The 18,897-nt window shown below is 31.8% G+C and overlaps 1 protein-coding gene across 1 annotated transcript; it reads left to right on the top strand.

Moving 5' to 3' along the window:
* The first annotated feature begins 5,116 nt into the window (after positions 1–5,116).
* LOC148203408 (uncharacterized) lies at positions 5,117–12,465 on the top strand. The gene is made up of 5 exons (XM_088106101.1): positions 5,117–5,341; positions 5,459–5,519; positions 5,618–5,722; positions 8,773–9,136; positions 12,287–12,465. The coding sequence occupies exons 1-5, from the start codon at positions 5,201–5,203 to the stop codon at positions 12,306–12,308; spliced, it is 693 nt and encodes a 230-aa protein (XP_087962227.1). The 5' UTR covers positions 5,117–5,200; the 3' UTR covers positions 12,309–12,465.
* The last annotated feature ends 6,432 nt before the right edge of the window (positions 12,466–18,897 follow it).

The following is an 18,897-nucleotide window of genomic DNA, read 5'->3' as shown; positions in this document are numbered from 1 at the left end:
CATTTTTATTTTAATACTAATTGAAAAATATATTTATCAAGTAAAATAAATAAATATAATTGATTTTAAAATATTATATTTATTTACTTTTAAAATTTGGAATCAAAATAAATTAAAATTTTAAACATAAATGATTTTTAATTTTGAGTAAAAATTCATAACTCTAAAAACATATTTAATTTTATTGCGATTTTAAGTTTTTTAAAGTTCAATTTTTTGCTTAATCTTTTAACTAAAACACTAAATAAATTATCTCAATATCGAGTTGCGTATTTGTGTTGCTGAATTAGATGAGATATTCTGAGAAATCAATAGAAAAAGACGTGTTGAAAAATTATCAATAAATTATTAATGTTTCGTTTGATTTAAGAATGTAATAAATTATTTTAAAAAGGTTGTGTATTAGACATTGACTATCAATAGTGTAATACTGATGTTCTATATTGCCAATAAAGGTATGTACGTAGACATTAATAATAATAAAAAGTCAAATATTTTGTTTTATTTCGAACATTTATTATAATTACATCATGTAGTCTTTCTTTTAAAAATATAATAGTCCAGACAACATAAGTATTATATTTTGTGTATTAAACCCTATATATAGTAGTCTACAACATCAGTTGATAATAACTTGATCCATGTAACATAAACAAATATTTAATAAGCATGAGAGTAAAAATTTCTCAAACAAAACAATTTTTCTGTTGAAAAAGTAACATTAATTTTATTCCCAATAATGGTCGTGGTTTGTTTGTGATTGATGTACTAGATATTATTTTTTTTATGTTCAACTTTTAAAACTTTAAGAGTAATTTCAAGTTTATGTAGTTACATTTCATATGACATATTTATTGTTTTGAAAAGACCTTAAGCAACGGATCTCTTATTTAATAACTCATAAATCTATTTGTACAAATTATTTTATCTCTTGGTAAAAAAAAAGAGTAATTTAATCATTTTTTATTACACATTTGTTTTTGTTGAACGAAACATTACACATTGTTATATAATTGACACGTGTTTGGTAAATTATCTTTAACACGGTTTAATAATAAAATGTTATTAATACAAATAGTATAACTCATAGTTAACTTCTTAATATCAATTATATTGTTTTTCTAACGTTTGTCAAATGTAATGTTTCTTTGACACTTTCTAAAGTGTAGAAATAAATATTTATTGTATAATTCAACAAGAACATCCGTTGTCCAAACATCATGATAAGGGTTTTTTTCCTCTTATGAAACACATTTATAATGTAATTCATTCTAAATGTTTGCAAACAAAAATACAAACTTTTTGTTTCACCATTTGTAAGAATATACACGACAAATCTACCAGATTTGCTCAGTAACGATCCTAAGCATTGATGAACTCTATGTGACAAAATGTAGAATTGTGTTCAAATTTTAAAATTTAAAAAGGCATAACATGCCTCGTTGTTTGATCTCCTAAATAGCAAAAAAATCCACACGCAAATATTTGCGAATAAAATTCACGACGTATAGTTAGTATCCGCAGATATTTACTATCTGCGATAGTGAATATTTTAATATCCGTTTATAAACGGGTCAGATGCGGTATTTGCAGATATCCGTCCGTAAAAAGAAAATAATTCATATTTTATTAAGTTAAATTTAATTAACATTATCATTAATTTATATTTTATAAGGTTAAATTTAATTCAAATTAAATTTTAATTTATATTTAATTTTATATATTTTTGTAATTTTATTTAAATTTTATTCTAATAATTTATAAAAATATATATTTTTTGAATATTTACGGTTATCCACAGGTATCCGCGGGTTTTAAAATATTCGCGGGATATTTTTTAAGCGGATATTTATGTTGATAGCAGGTCGAATAGCGGGTAATTTTTTTTTATCGGATCGGATTAGTGATAGACATTGTCCATGTCCAATCAACCCATTGTCATCCTTTTCCTAATTAACAATTTGGAGACATGTTTTGATTTGATGGTATTCCATTTTCTTCTCACTTTTTAATAGTCTAATATTTACATCTACAAGTCGGTTACGTTTAATGAACTCGAATACAACATCATCACTTGCACTTGTTTTACAAATTTAGGTCGTTTCGATGTATGGTCGAGCAGTAGAGGCCGAACGTCATTGGTGAGCGAAGGGCCGAACGTTTTAGGCCGAACGGGCAAATGTTGGAGTATTTGAGGACGAAGACCCGACAATATGTGAGGCCGGACGGACGAGTGGTGGAACGCTCGTGGCTACTGAATGGACGTGAGGCCTGTTCAGAAGGGTGAGCGATCAAGGATGTCAATCCTGGGTGGGTGGCCGCTAGGTTCTACCGATTGGTCATGATACACGCTCGGTGTTGTCGATCGACCTAGATGGACGACCTTGGAGTGTGGCTCGTTCTTGATGGTCGTCTTGAATGGACGACCTTCGACGACCGTTCGGTCAATGTGTCGGACGGACCGTACGGTACAGTATCTAACCCTAGTCTTGGCTTGAAGGCGCTACGTATGGCGTGGAGGTGGAACCGAACGACGAGTTGGATGGCACGGGGTTTTGAATCTGCGATTTGCTTGGGTTATGATTTGGAATTTGAGGGTTTTTATTTGCAGGATTGTGCGATCGTGGAGATGATGGGGATGAATTAATGGTGCCCCTGTGACAGCGGTGTCTGGTGGTGCGTGGCGGAGGGTGATGGACGGACCCGATTTGGGGGCTGTCTCTGCGCTGGGTCTGACCCGAAAAAGAGGCACGATTTCGCAAAGGTGTTTACTGGCGTTAATGGCTCACGGGGGAGAATCCTTGCGGTGATGCGAGAGTCACGGTCGTAGAAGACGCCGAGCCAGTTGTTGCAGCAATTGGTGCTGGTCTAGGAATTGGATCTTGATAAAGACGACGTCGGTGGCGACGGAAGAAGGAGAGAAACTCGCTGGAGGCGTCGTTTGATCTGGTAATGACAGTGGCGTCAATGGTTCGCGGAGGAGAATCTTGGCGGCGATGCAGCGATTTGATGGAGTAGCTTTATCCGAAGAAGTGATTCATCGAGGCTGAGTGCTCCTCTTGCGGTTTTTGTGAGATGACACTCGGCCCCACGGTGGGCGCCAAAATGTTTCGGTATAAATGTTGTCCGGTGTGTCTTTGTTGCTCCTGGCTGTCTGGGACGCTTGCTCTTCTCCAATTGTTGTTGTTCATGCTTGCCAAAGGAGGGGGCGGTACCTGCAAAGATACTCCGACGCTCAAGTCAGATGTGAGTTATGGAGCCTCAGCTCTCAAGGGAGTGATTATGATACTGCTCTGAAATATTATTCAGGGTCTCTAGAACATAAAGAGAACGTACCTGGACCTTTGCCCTGTTACTGTATTTATAAGCAAAATAAAAATAACCACCTTACCTAAAAATGTGGTTAGTTACTTAACTGTTTAAAATATCTAAGATATTTTATGTAATAAATATAATATCTAAGATATTTTATGTAATAAATATCTTACTACATAACAGTAAAGTTACAATCAAAATAAACTAAATTGTGAAAATAGGCCAAAAACACAAATGGGGTTAAATTGTGTTTTGGGAATTTTAAAAAACAATTTTGCAAATCTTTAACTTGATAAACACAAACGAAGTTTAATGTCGTGTAAGAGATGTATTTGACAAAATTTATCATATTCAATTTCAATATGACAATTGTATTATAGCAACTTATTTAAAATTTCAAAAAGTTCTCATCTTTAAGTTAGTTGAAGATAAATGACATGAATATATAGTTTTATGCATTATGTTTTCATATTGGTTTGTTTTGAAGAAACATAAAACATTTAATTTTTTATTAACTTGATCAAGTTTCACCACTATCACTGCAAAATACAAATATTATTTAATCTCTAGTTCTAACTAAAAAAATAAGTATTATTTATATATAATGAGTATCGATTGAGCACTATATGTATTCTTTGGACACAGCCAATTGCTAAGTTACAAATATTTTTTACATACAACCACTCCTAAATAAGTTACAAGAAATACTTGAAGACAATTACATTTGATTAAGTACAAGTATTATCTAGACAAAATCACTCAGTAGCTAAAACACTTTGATTATTTAAAAGATCACAAGTTACATACACTATACAACATCTTAAACATTTATCTCCATATTTGACAGAGGTTAAGGACATGTCACTAATCTTCTTTGTGTAATGAATAAGTATTTATAAATTTTCATTGTGTATAAGAAATATTAAAGGTTAGAAAAAGTATATAAATAAACCACTTGTGTCTAGTAAACATTTGATGAGACGCGATGTTTTTAAAAATATGTATTTATAGTTTATTGATTTTTAAGTACATAGTCGAAATCAAACAAAAAAATTGGTTGAACTTTGATTTATTATACAAGATTTTGCTTATTTAAAGATATTCAAAACCATTCTTATCCATGCACTCGTAGCTTTTTGGAGGATTGTCTTTTTCTTTTTATCTTGGCTTTTGTCTTAGACTACCATCTTTGATGTGACCTAATTTATTTCACATTTTGGGAATTTTGTATGAGATGAAAGATAATGCATTTTAATGTGAGTTTGATGACTCTTATTCATGTTCTTATTCCACTTTGAGTATATTAGTTGGGTTGAGCTGGAGTGGCAAGCTTTAAAGATAATGATATTAATTTTCTTCTTGATGACACCATCTTATACGAATCATACAATAGGACTTTAAAATAAAAAGTTGATAATACCCATGTCAATTGTGATGTAATAACGCGTCAACTATGCAAAATATAATAAAGTTAAACCTATTGAAATTGACAAACACACGTAATGAAGATAATGCTTATGCAAATTTGAATCTATATATCTGTACATTTGCTCACAAAAGAATTTTTTCATAAGATATTTCAAGACAATTGTAAATAAGTATCTTCAGTATGTAAGATAGTCATCGGAAAACGAATCTTTAAATTTTTCTATTCAATCTAGTATATATTTATTTGTTTATTTTTAAAAAATAATTATTAACTGATATAACAACAATTAAAGTGATGGTTACAAATAAAATAATTATATAGTTTTCCTTTCCAAGTTAAAGACATTAGAAACCCTGCTCGCGCATAGGAAAAAAAAAACCCTAGATAAATAAATACACCAGTTCATCGTTATTTTATTAGAAGAACAACCAAAAATCGTTTCTCTCGAAGGTGGCTATGGTGGCGACGAACGTGAAGGCGGAAACCATGTCTCTCATGGACAAGCGTAGCGCGCTGGAGGCGGAGATGAACGCCGTCATCGCTCGCCTCTCCCGGCCCGGAGCTCCTGGTGTGTCTGGTGGTCTCGTCGATTCTGAGGTTTTCCCTTCTCTTTCTTTTCTCACACCACTAATTCCAACCATCTATTCATTCCAAAGTTTTGCATAAGCTTTTATTCATTCGTTCTTTACGAGACGCCGCTGCTACATTTTTTAGGGTTTTCCTCGTTCCGATATCGACATCCCCGTTGTTCGAGCCGAACGACGTCGCCTTGCAGGTTCGCAGATTTGGCTTCGAACTACTTTTATTTGTGTTCGATGGCTTTTTTACAAGCGTCAACATGCTGATGTTTTATGATTTCCGTTCTCTTTGTAGAGTTGCGCAATGACCACAAGGAGATAACTGAGAAAATAAACAAAAATATTCAAATTCTGCATTCTGCAAGACTTGAAAGTAGGTCATCGGTCTACAAGAATCCAGGTATCACCAAAGAGTTGGTGTTCTTGTGCATATAGATTTGCATGTTGGAACTTTGATTTTATATGCTACTATGAACTTAGGTTTTGTTTGTCAATAAGGTGATTCATAGTGGTCTAGCTGCTCCTTTTACCATGGAATTTGGGATTTTGAAATTCTGTTTCTATGTCTATCTTTTATGGGTTTTGGGTATTGCTAGCAGTGCATTTATTCTTTATGAATTATTATAGCATGAATTCATGATTCTTCTTGTTTTAAGGTTGTCTTTTTTTATGTATGATTTTTTCCTTGTGTATGTATGTGTCTTGCCTTGTAGCTTTCTTCTGCTTAGTCACCGAATGCACGTGTTAGGGTCAATTTTTTTTCTGGAGCAACCTTGCGCTCTGTCAAATTTGATGTTGGGTCCTCCTTACCCTGATTCCCGTGCCAATGCCGTAATTTTCTTTTTAATCTCAAATTATGACAACTTTTTATAGTCTATTTCTTTGTCATTAGCTTATGGGGCATAAATTGTTGTGCAAATAATTACTTGGTCTGTTTATTGTTTTAGGTATAATACTAATCATGTTGAAATGTTACTAAAATATAAAGTCTAAACCACTGTAGTATTTTTGTTGTTGAATCTGACCAACTTGAAAATTTTACGTCTATATGTTATTATCCATGATAGCACCCTTCTTTCCCCTGCTGCCAATTCCATCAGCATCAAAACTTTAACACACTCATAAAGAAGCCAAGCTACCACTCTATCTCATGAGAAGTTCCAGCATGTCCTACAATTACAAGCACATCAACCCTGCAGAACCCACCCACTGCAAAATCTTTCTTTCAAAGTCATGGGCATGCGTGTAAAATATTGGTCCAAAGAGGCTTAACAAAGCCACTCTTCCTTGAAGATGCAAAAAATCCCATTGCAAAGTTGCCTGTAAACCTGATGTAGGAAAAGATGATTGTTTGTTATTGTGTTTTGTTGTTAAAGTGACTAATCTTTGTTTGTGCAAAGCTATTGTTTTTGTTAGACTTGAATAAATGTAATGAAGTAAAACAGTGTATATTTCTTACACTGTTACAGCTTTACTACTGTATTTATAGAATGCAAAGGGCATAATACAAAGGGGCAAGACACTGCCTTAAAACCCTGACCCTAAAGTTGGGTTCCCATACATGAATAATAAAACAAAGTAAAACGTTACATTTCAGCACTCTACTCAAGCTGGAGTATATAGATTATATGCACCAAGCTTGGAACATATAAATTAAATTCTAGGCCTCCTTAGAGATTTAGTCAAATGTTTGCAAGTTGTTCATTAGAGCTGACAAACTTAATATAACATCCTTGCACAATAGCTTCTCTCTAAATAAATGACAATCAATTTCTATATGTTTTGTTCTCTCATGAAACACTGGATTAGAGGCAATATGAAGAGTTGCCTGGTTGGCACAATACAACTTTATCTGCTCATTTTCACAAAATTTCAACTCTTAAAGGAGTTGTTTAATCCACACAAGTTCACATGTAGCTAGAGCCATAGATTTATATTCAACTTTTGTGTTAGATCGAGCAATAACACTTTGTTTCTTACTTTTCCAAGATACAAGGTTCCCTTTTAAGGAATACAAAGTATCTTGTGATAGATCTTCTGTCAAATGGACAACCAGCCCAATCCGCATCACAATACCCTTCAATTTGAGTACTTCCCTTGTTCTCGTACAACAGTTCCTGTCCTGGGTTCCCTTTTACATATATGAGAATGCAAATCACAACATTCCAATGATCAATGTGGGGATTTTGCATAAATTGACTCACAACTCCCAGTGCATAAGAAAGATCAGGTCTTGTTATAACAAGATAGACGAGTTTTCCAACCAACCTTCTACATCTCTTTGGGTCTTAAAAAAGTTCACCTTGCTCTTTCAATGGGCTTGCAATTTGAAAGGTCTATCTCCTCCCAAATATCAAGAGCTATTTTCTTTGTGAAATGATGACACATTCTTTTTATTGTATCACTTCAATACCAAGAAAATATTTTAGACCACCCAGATCTTTGGTCTAAAAGTGGCGAACAAATGGTTCTTTACTTCAGCAATTTTAGTGACATCATTTCCTGTAATAACAATATTATCAACATAAACCATAAGATAAAAACATTTGTCAGGAGAAGTATGACTATAAAACGTTGAATTTCCATTCAAGCATGTCTTATAAGGTCTCAAAATATCTTGTAGTGACAATGGATTTCCACAAAACAACACAACTCAAAATCCAGTTTTTGCCACTAAGGTTTTTCTTCATCTGAACAGTAGAGACATTGTTTTAGATGATTATGGTATCCTTGACCAAGAAACCATAACTCCACAAATGCGAATCAAGATAAGTAATTTTTCCAATTGCGCTTTGTAGTGGTAATATAGGAGTATAGATAGAGAGGAAGTCATTCCAAAATAAAAAAGAACATAGCTTGGAGAGAAAACCCTAGGATTCCAAAAAACCTTAACTTTGAGAGGAAAACCCTAGGTGAAAGCTATTGCCACCAAAAAAGAAGAACAAGGACAAAAACACGTCCAGAAGGATGGGTTACCACGAAAGATGGCACGTGGCGGCGTGTCTGACAGATTTTGAGGTGGCGACCACTATGGATGGGTTGCGCTTCTCGAGGCACACCTAACCCTAACTTTGTCAAAGGAGATACGATGGTGGATGACGGACAACAATTGCGAACGGCGGATGAAAGACTATGGTGCTGATGACAGACATGAAAATGAACCAAAAAAGATGGTCTGAGTGTGATACCAACTTGAATAAATGTAATGAAATAAAATAGTGTATATTTCTTACACTGTTACAACTTTACTACTGTATTTATAGAACACAAAGGGGCAAGGCACTCCATTACATGAATAATAAAACAAAATAAAACATTACATTTCAACAATTAGTATTGGTATGAATTCTTGTATTAGTCTTTCTCCCTTCTTCTTTAGTTTGATTAAGATTACTCTCTCTATGAATAATAAATGATATTTATTATGACAATGTTTGACTTCATGCTAAGGTAATGTTGATGGTTCGGATAGTCAGACCTCATCAACTACAGACGCTGTTTCATTGATGACATCACAAAATGTCCTTATGAGACATTCCCCCAATTCAATGGATGTGGATGTGTTGATTAGTAGACCCTTTGCAATGGTAGACGAGATAGCAGATTCGTCTCCAGCAGTGGAGGATGGTTTACAACTTGGAGATCAAATTCTTAAATTTGGTGATGTGGAAGCAGGTGATAATTTGCTGCAAAGGCTTTCTTCGGAGGCTCAGTCAAATATGGGTCGTGCAGTACCTGTTGTTATTGTGAGGCAAGGCATAGTGATAAACTTAACTGTTACACCTAGATCTTGGCAAGGCAGAGGACTACTGGGGTATGCCTGTTCTCCCTCTATTTTTTTATTTTTTTTTGCTTTTGTTTAGTCTGCCTAGTTAGTATCAATAAAGGTTTCCTTTAAGAAAGGTGATAAAAATAACGGAACGTAAACTACCTTTCCTTATACATTTTAAAAGAGCATATTTATTTATAAAATTTATCTTTAAACCTTAATATTTATCTTATACTCAAGTTTAAACCTTGGCACAATACCAATAAACATGTTGAGTAATTTAGAAATTACGCTCCTTTATTTTATGAAATCAATAACATTAAATGGATATAACTAGCTTTTTAATCTGTGTGAAATTTGATCATTTTTCTTATATTTAAGTCTAGAGGTTGAGTGTGTCTCTGTATATATATTTGGTTTTTAATTCTTTAAATTTTTAAAATGCTTTTTATATATTGAATTTATGATTCATTCATAGTATTTTAAATTTGAAAAAATGCATTTCTTTTTAAATTTAATCTTAGAAAAATAAAACGAATCAGCATTTCTTTAAATAAAAAAAAATTATAAAATTATGTTTTTTTGTGTGGATAAGTGAGATTTTAAAAAAATAATCTTAAAAAAAATTATAAATAAATTAAATCTTGAATATATAAATGATTCCTATAATATACCCACTTTTAACATTTTTTGTCTTTGTAACATAAAATTTTATTGTTTTGTTCCACCTCGTTAGTGTCATGGTGATGTAGTATTTTGATTATCATCTCATCATTTGAACAGAAGATATTGACAACGAGATAAAAATAGTAAAATTTTATGTTATAGGGATTAAATGGTCAACAAAGGCCAAAACGATAAGATCGATGTAATACAGGGACTAAAAATAAATTAATGCACTTTTTTTCATGTTATTAGGTTATTATTTCTCTTCAATTGATCTAGATACATACTATTTCTTGACTTTTTTCCCTTAAATTCTACATGTTTCTCCAACCACAGTAATCATACAATTGGATGTATACTTGATCTTCTTAGTATCATTTTTTATTTTTGGTTACTAAAGGAGATTATTGACATAAATGGAAGGGAGAGTAATAGAATATAATGTGCACAAGTTAAGAGACAATGGGATCGAATAGTTTCCAATAGTTACCATGATATTTAAAGTCTAAGTATTTTTGTGTTGATATTCTATCATCCGATTCTCTGTACCTGGGCTGATAGTTTGCTCATATAAGGTGGTGGTTAACTTTTCCTCAATTATAAATTAACTTTTCTAGGTGAACAAACTATATTACTCCAGGAGGAAAATGTTAATTTATGAATAATTCTTAATTGATCTCAATACAAGTATAAGGAATGATTGAATAGAGCTTAAAAGATTTTAACAAATGTATTGTTAGACTATGATGATTAGATGTCTATGAGTGATCGTTTGACAGTCAAATAATGTTTTAAGAGGGTTTTTGCAAGCTGCTTGTAAAAGACAGCAAAAAGCTGTTACAGGTGCAATACTTGAGGCAGTGGTGGTTAACTTTTCCTCAATTATAAATTAACTTTTCTAGGTGAACAAACTATATTACTCGAGGAGGAAAATGTTAATTTATGAAAAATTCTTAATTGATCTCAATACAAGTATAAGGAATGATTGAATAGAGCTTAAAAGATTTTAACAAATGTATTGTCAGACTATGATGATTAGATGTCTATGAGTGATCGTTTGACAGTCAAATAATGTTTTAAGAGGGTTTTTGCAAGCTGCTTGTAAAAGACAGCAAAAAGCTGTTACAGGTGCACTACTTGAGGCAGTGGCATACCTATGAATTTTATAACGATTTACCTCAGTACTGGGCTACGTATAGTTTCTCCTATTGTAAAGAATTTCACTAATCAATAATTGGTTACAATTATTCTAACTATCACTTCTGGCTTATAACAAATGTATAAAATCATTCTTGACTATCTCCTTTATCTTCCCAAGCTAAAGAACAAGTCTTTTTTTTTTTTGTTCATGTAGCCACTTTTGACTTTCCCGAGTATTCTTTAAGTGTGACTTCTTGCTACAACAGAAGAGTTGTTTGAAAAGATTACTAAGATAACACCCAATAGAGAGGATACGGACTTAGTAAATTCACAAAGTGAAGGCTTTAGAAATAAGAAGCATTCTCTATTGTCGTGCTAGATGCTCCTAAGGTCTTGCACTAAGAGAAGCCTTATGACATTATTGCATGCAAAGAGCTTTAACTCACATAGAGTCATTTAGAATCGCTTGAATCATTATTCTTTTTCTGCTGCATGGGAGAACTTGTATATATAGATATATTGAATAAGACCGTAAGAGCTTGCTTGCAGATCTTCTATCTTTGTTTCAATGCTTTATTAGAGGTTGGTAGCCAGCCTTTTAGTTGACATGTGCTCAACTCGCAATGCTGATGGCAACTTTTTCTTTGAACATCCCTTCATAATACTGACAATACCAAATTAAGCATACGATCTCAAGATGAGTTGATATACTATGTTAGAATAAACTTGGGAACCTGTGTGTCCAGTTTGGTTAAGAGTAGACGGTCTAGTAAATCAAATTTGAGTCTTGTGTTACACATGGGTTTTCAGTGTCTACATTGTCGTCAACATCTTGTGATGGTTGTAGTCTAATCATTAAACGTGGTCTAGACTTTCTTGCTTTGAAGGGTTTGACGATCTTTGTGAAGGTTCATTTTGTTTTTTCTTTAAGAGTAAAAATTTGATTTATTTTGTTTTTTTGTGCATTTAATTAAGATCTTACTATTTATTATATGATCGAAATCATGGGTAGTCTTAACAAGACCATATTGATTGATGAAACTAAACTGTTTATGGTAGATTTTTTATCTACTTATCATAACATCTACGTCTTAAAAGTTAGTGCGGGTGGAATAATGTTACTTGACTAGCAATTGTTAAAATTATTCAATGTTCCATATGAAGTATGGTCAACTGATCATGTAGAGAAAATTTTCTCTTACCCCTGACATTAATTTAATTTATTTTGTTGAAATAATTGTTTTTTTTAATAAGCTTCTCGAGACAACTACTGACAATGGGGTTATATTCTTAAAATTTATTGTTACCCAATATGAAATGTAATTCCTTTGTTACTAGCTATATGTTCATATTTATTGCTAACATGTTTTCTATGTTGTATGTTGGCAGATGTCATTTTCGGATCTTGTAGGTGTCATACTTATTCTTCTCATGACGGTGGTGACGGTTGTTTCTTTTCCCATATGGATTTCATTCCTTTATCATATTTGTCTTGGCAAGACTATCTATTGTACAATTTGTTATGGTGCATTTCTCATACTCAATACCTAGTTACACTTTTTTTATTATCTTTCTTTTGGATCCAAATTAATTTTAGATCACCATCATACGCTTTTGCAACTGTCTCCTGACAGAAAATAATGAGCCTGGGCTCACACTGGGAATGGATCATATCCTTCATGTGACTTGTCTTGTTAGAACTCTCATTTCATACAGAGATTAAGCGGAAGTTGTTAGAATTTGTCAGGAGAGATGAAGCAAAATTTTCACCATGATCATCTAAAAATTCAGCATTAGGGAATTCATTCTCAGAAAAAGTCATACGAGAGAAATATATAACACTAACACAGCCCAACACCCTTTGATTATGGAGACTATAAGTAATAGCTTTCTAGGAGTACTACAAATTATAAACTATAAGTAATAATCATGTGTAGAGAAATATATAACGCTAATACGACCTAACACCCAGTTGAGTATTCACTCCACTTGAGGCTTTAAGTAACAACTTTTTGGGAGTCTTACAAATTATAGACTAACGTGTTCTTCAAAATTAATAATTATTACAATTGTTAAGCACTTATAATGGACTGGTAATTAAGGAAAATTTAGGAATTCAGAACTATTCTAAGTCAGGATGGATATTAACTGTAAAATAATTCTAGAAGGTTTAATTGATCTTTCTTATAATCTTCTACTTATAAGAATAAATTGATCAAGAATATATGATGAATAAGGTAATCCTATACACAATATGATAAATAGATTAATCCTGGACACAATATAATCATGATAAATAGGATAATCTTAAATATAATATAATCATGATAAATAAGGTCATCGTTGACACAATATAATGATGATAAAATAGGATAAATATCTTAAACTCATTTTTAAGTTTCATCATACAAATTGTATGTATCGAGCTTGGAACAAATAAACTCAATTCGATGATCTCTTAATGACGGTCAATACATTTACGAGTTGATCATTTGACCCAATCAACTCATTACATATTTTTTTAGTCAATAACTTTTCACGAACAAAATGACAATCAATTTCTATATGTTTAATCCTCTTGTGAAACAATGGATTTGATGCAATGTAGAGAACAATGTAATTGTTGTAATACATCTTCATAGTATGAGTGTCACAAAATTTAAGCTATTGAAGGAATTGTTTCACCCCACATTTAATGATTGATCAAGCTACTACATTTTGTTTCTAACTTTTCCATGAAATAATATTTCATCCTAGAAAAACACACTATCCTGGAGTAGACTGTTTATCAATATGTGAACTTGCCTAATCTGCATCACAATACCGAGAGACCTGGATGTTTCCTTTATCTTCATATAACAATCTTTGTCCTGACATACCTTAGAATGTAAATGAGAGTATTTCAATGGTCAACACATGGAGTCTGCATGAACTAACTAACCACTTCAACTACAAAGGATAGATCTGACCTTGTAATAGTGAGATAAATCAGTTTTCCAATCAGTCTCCTATACCTCTGGATCGGAGAATAACTCACTTCTTTTGTCTTTAATTTTTGGTTTGGGTCTATGAGATTGTCTACCGATCTGCAATCAATCATGTTTGTTTTTTGTAATATATCAAGAGCATACTTCCTTTGGGATATTATAACTCCATCTTTTGATTGCACTACTTCAATGCCTAAGAAGTATTTGAAACTTCCAGGATCCTTGGTTTGAAAATGTCTACACAAGTACTCTTTCAGTTGAGATATTCAACCAACATCATTTCCTATAATGACAATATCACCAACATATATTATTAAGTAAACACATTACCCAAGAGAAGAACGATAGTAAAAAAGATTTGTTTCATTTTGTTTTAGCTCAAATTTTTGAACAATGGAGCTAAACTTTCCAAACCAAGCATGTGGTGATTGCTTAAGGCCATATAGAGATTGATGTAGTTTGCATACCATATCAGATTCCTCTTGAGCAACAAACCTAGGAGGTTGCTCCATATTTCTTCCTCAACGTCACCATGTAGGAAGACATTTCTAATATCCAATTGATGAAGTGGCCAATGACGGATGACTATCATGGCAAAAAAGAGGTGAATAATAGAGTCATCTTAGCTATAGGAGGGAAAGTGTCACAATAATCAAGATCGTAAACCTAAGTGTAATCTTTTGCAACAAGTTGGGTTTTGAGCCGATCAATTTCACCATCAGGGTCAACTTTAACTGCATACACTCCTTGGCAACCAACCGCCTTTTTTGCTCGGGGGAAAGGGCATTGGCTCCCAAGTATTATTGTGGTTAAGAGCCTACATTTCTGCAATCATAGTTTGTCGTCATTTAGGATGATCAAATGTTTCTTTCACATTCTTGGGTATAACAACAAAAGACACTGAGGATAAAAGAGAAAAATAGGAGGGTGACAATCGATCATAGTTAAGAAAATTATAAATGGGATGAGGGTTTCGAGTGGAACGAGTACCTTTTCTGAGAGCAATAGTCCATGCTGAATCATTTGCACCAGGAGGTATGGGAGGAGGTGACGAGGGAGAAAAATCTGAAGTAGGAGATTCACCATTATCTTGGGGAGGTGGATTATCCATTGGGGCCCTGTGTGACATGATCTCAGTATGTGGAGAAATGGGTTCAGGAGGATTATGATCAAGACTTGGAATGATAGAGACAGTGAAATTATTTAACTCAGCCATTGGAATAAGAAGGACCTGTTGGAGGATATAAACATCTTAAACAGATGGAGATAAGTAAGGAGTTTGTTCAAAGAATGTGACATTGACAAACATGTAATACTTAGTTTCAGGAGAGTAACATCGATATTCTTTTTTAAGTCGAGAATAACTTAAGAAGACACATTTGAGAGCGGGAGCAGAGAGTTTGTCTAGACCTAAAGACATGTCATGAACAAAACATACATAACCAAACACTCGAGGAGATGTATGAAAGAGAGGATCATTAGGAAACAAAATGAGGAAAGAGACTTTATTATCAAGAGAGGAGGAGGACATTTTATTAATAAGGCATTCCCACAGTGATGGACAGGAATATGGGCACCAAGCAAAAGGGTATGGACAGTTTCAACCAATGTTTATTTTTTCGTTCTGATATATCATTTTGTTGCGGTGTATGAGGATACGTAGACTGATGAAAAATACCATGGGAACTCAAGATAGCAAAAAAAGAGGATGAGAAATACTCTTTTGCATTACCACTTCTTAATATTTTGATTATTTGACCAATTAGGCTTCAAGTGGCTAGTTTTTGCTTTCACTTGAAACAAGACAATCAGGCTTCACGTGGCTAGTTTTATGATATTCAAAGCATGTTGGGACAATAGATTATTCTTGCTTTTAGAATGGTCTCTTAGTTCCTTCAGAAGTATTGTTAGATTTATTCTTGTATTTCATAAATTTTGGAAACCTCTTTTATCATAAGATTTAATGCTTCATCTTTTAAATATATTCGGTTAGATTCAATCTTTCTGGTAGTATATTTTGCACAACCTTGGCAACAATTTTCAAGGCTATGGTATGCTTTTTTTTCTCCTCTTTTTTCCTCTTTAAGTTTTTCCAGTTCTAATTCCTGTTCTCTCAATTTTCCAAAGAGGATGACCATATTTAGAGTTGTAAGATCTTTTGATTGAGATATTGTTGTAACCTTGAGCTACCATGTTCTGTTTAAACTCGGTAGGATCTTGATGTTACCTTGAATAAACCTTTTCTAAACATCAAATATGTTCTCTCCAACCTTCATTATAAACATTTCGTATTCTTAGAAGATGTTGTTTTTTCTTGACCTATTGGCTTCACCTATGCCTTCTATGTCATCTCCAAGAAATTCCACATTTATTTGGCTATTTCACAAGCTGAGATAATGTAAAATTCATCCAATGTTAGTGTAGAAGATATGATATCTTTGACTCTAACATCATAATGTGTTCTCTTGTTTTCATCATGTGTTCATGAAGAAAATTCTTTAGGTATATTTTTATCATTTTCAATCTTTGTCGGTTGAAAGGTTCCATTTATCACAACATCTCATATATCTTTCTTGGTTAATTCTAAGAAGATTTTCATTATGAATTTTTAAAATAGGTAGTTTTTTTCTTCAAATAGAGGTGGTCTATTAATAAATGGTCCTTCAACAAATGTTTGAGAGATATTAGCTATAGTAGGATTTTTTAATTGATTAATTTTTTATTATTAGTTCTAGTGTCAATTATTAAAACAATATTCCTACCTAGTAAAAAGAGTGTAAAGAATGAAAAATACATAAAATAAAAGAAATGTATATACATGAAGTGTAAGCATTACAATCAAACAAGAATCCATAAAATTAAACTCATCTTTTTGTTTATGAATTTCTCAAAGACCTAGCTCTTACTCTCTTCAAGAACTTAAAACCACTTTCTTATAAGATTTAGAAAATTGTGTTGTTGAAATGAGAAGAAAACTTGTCTTTAAAAGAAAACCATCTTCATGATATTATTAATCGATTATAAAAATAATCTAATCAATTAATATAAGTTAGATTTGAATTCTAAAAGATTAGTTATGTTTTAATCTATTATTTAAGTATGTTAATTGATTAAAAGAATTGAGATGACAATTATGTATTTCAAATCATTCTTTTTGTGTTAAAAATGCTGTTAATTAGTTATACTTTGATTATAGAGAATTCAAACATGAGTTACAATCAATTTTGACCCTTGAACTGCCGGGTTGTTATGTTGTCGGTCTAGTAGCTAGGGACACTGTTAGTGTTCGGACTGGTCGTTAGTTGTTGAGTTCCAACATGATCAATAATCTCCTTCTTTCAACATTCAAAAGTTTTATTTCGTGAAAAAAGAAAATTAGATTGTATGATCTTGAAGTAATAAAAGTTATACAAAAAATATTTTTATATTGTAAAATTTTGAAATAATTTTTTTTTTTAGATTTTACAATTTGGAAGTTATAAATGTTTGTGGATTTTACAATTTGAAACTCATTTTTGGGACAAAAATTTATGCCAAAAAATGACGTATGATGTATAATCCATAAATACTTTCTAAGAACAAGGTGAAAAATTTCATATTTATGGGAGTACAGAAAAAAAGTATGGAATGATACGAAATGGTAACCATAACATCAATTAGAAGTTAGCCTATTAACGAAATAGGAAATTTGTCCAATTTTAGATTCTTGAATCAGAAATTTTCTTTTTCGTAAATACTTAGTTTTTTACAATGACTATTTATATGTTTTACTTATAGTACAATAAGAAAAAAAAAATAACCTTAATATAAAAAAATTTAGTTTTATTAATTTTGTTTGAATTGAGTAAATGATTAAACTAATTGTATGTGTGTTTGATTTTAGTAATTGTTTGTTATGTAAAACTTAAAGTTAAATATACAAATTATATATTACCATTAATATTTCTTTTCATAAACATATGTTACAATAGTTCAATTTTAAACATATGTGCAATTATCTTAAATTTTAACAGCTTAAATAAAATTAATAAAATTAAAATTCTATATTAAAATTGTAATTTTTTATTGTATTAAATATAAAATATGTTAAAAGTTATTGTATTGAATGATTATTTATTTATATATTTATTATATTATTATAACGTGGGCATGTTGCAAATATGGATGAACTCCTTTCAGTGCATGATCACCTGTCTAAAGAATTTTTAAAACCAACCTTAGTCGATATAATCACATTGGATGAGAACCGTAGGAAGCATAATGACGTGTTTATAAAATATTAAATTGTATTAAGCACCAAATAAACTTCATTAAAATAGATTTTAATGAAAAATGTCATTATCATATTTCCCCAGAAATGTTTATCATTAGTGAAAGAAATGTGAAAAATTATAAATCAGAGCCTCACGTGTATTAGAAGAAATGTGTTAAGTAATACGTTTATTAGAAGAAATATGATAAGGTGTTCACGTCACTCTTCAATATCATGTAATGACAAAATTGTATTAGCAATATCAAGTAATAACCAAAAATTGTGTTTGAAATATTAAGTAATGACAAAAAAAATGCATTTTAAACAGAAAACATTGACAAAATGTATTTAAAAAGTCTTGTAAGAGTTTTGTTAATAATTTTCATATTTAAATTTGTGGGAATCATTAAAGTAAAAGAACAATAACAACTTATATTACATGTTTTTGTTTTATTGAATGATAACATTACATATTATCTACTTTTAAATTAATAAATAATATTGTCCAAAATTTTGAGCATATAGGGTGAGTAATATCTTTTCAACATTATTTCATACTCAAAGTGATACTAAATCTCTGGACCATTTAATTAAAAACACAAAGTACAGTTTGCTAATTTGCTATTGAAGTTTATCTTTTTTAAGTATTATTCATTTCCAAAGTAATTTATTATTCCTTCATTTCACAAATTTCAGACAGTAGCCTCTCAGCTTCGTGGAGTCTGCTTTTTACTCTGCGGGTTTCAAACTAGGATTCGGCT

The sequence above is a fragment of the Vigna umbellata genome, chromosome 2, assembly GCF_029865625.1.
Source record: "Vigna umbellata cultivar VRB3 chromosome 2, Vumbellata_1.0, whole genome shotgun sequence".
Classification (NCBI taxonomy): domain Eukaryota; kingdom Viridiplantae; phylum Streptophyta; class Magnoliopsida; order Fabales; family Fabaceae; genus Vigna; species Vigna umbellata.
The sequence above is the reverse complement of the archived record's forward strand: the minus strand, read 5'-3'. Positions and strand labels throughout refer to the sequence as shown.

Coding starts and splice junctions, on each gene's coding strand:
- LOC148203408 (XM_088106101.1), top strand. CDS start 5,201: ATGGTGGCGACGAACGTGAAGGCGGAAACCATGTCTCTCATGGACAAG. Junction 5,342..5,458: donor GTGGTCTCGTCGATTCTGAG/GTTTTCCCTTCT, acceptor TACATTTTTTAG/GGTTTTCCTCGTTCCGATAT. Junction 5,520..5,617: donor CGAACGACGTCGCCTTGCAG/GTTCGCAGATTT, acceptor TTCTCTTTGTAG/AGTTGCGCAATGACCACAAG.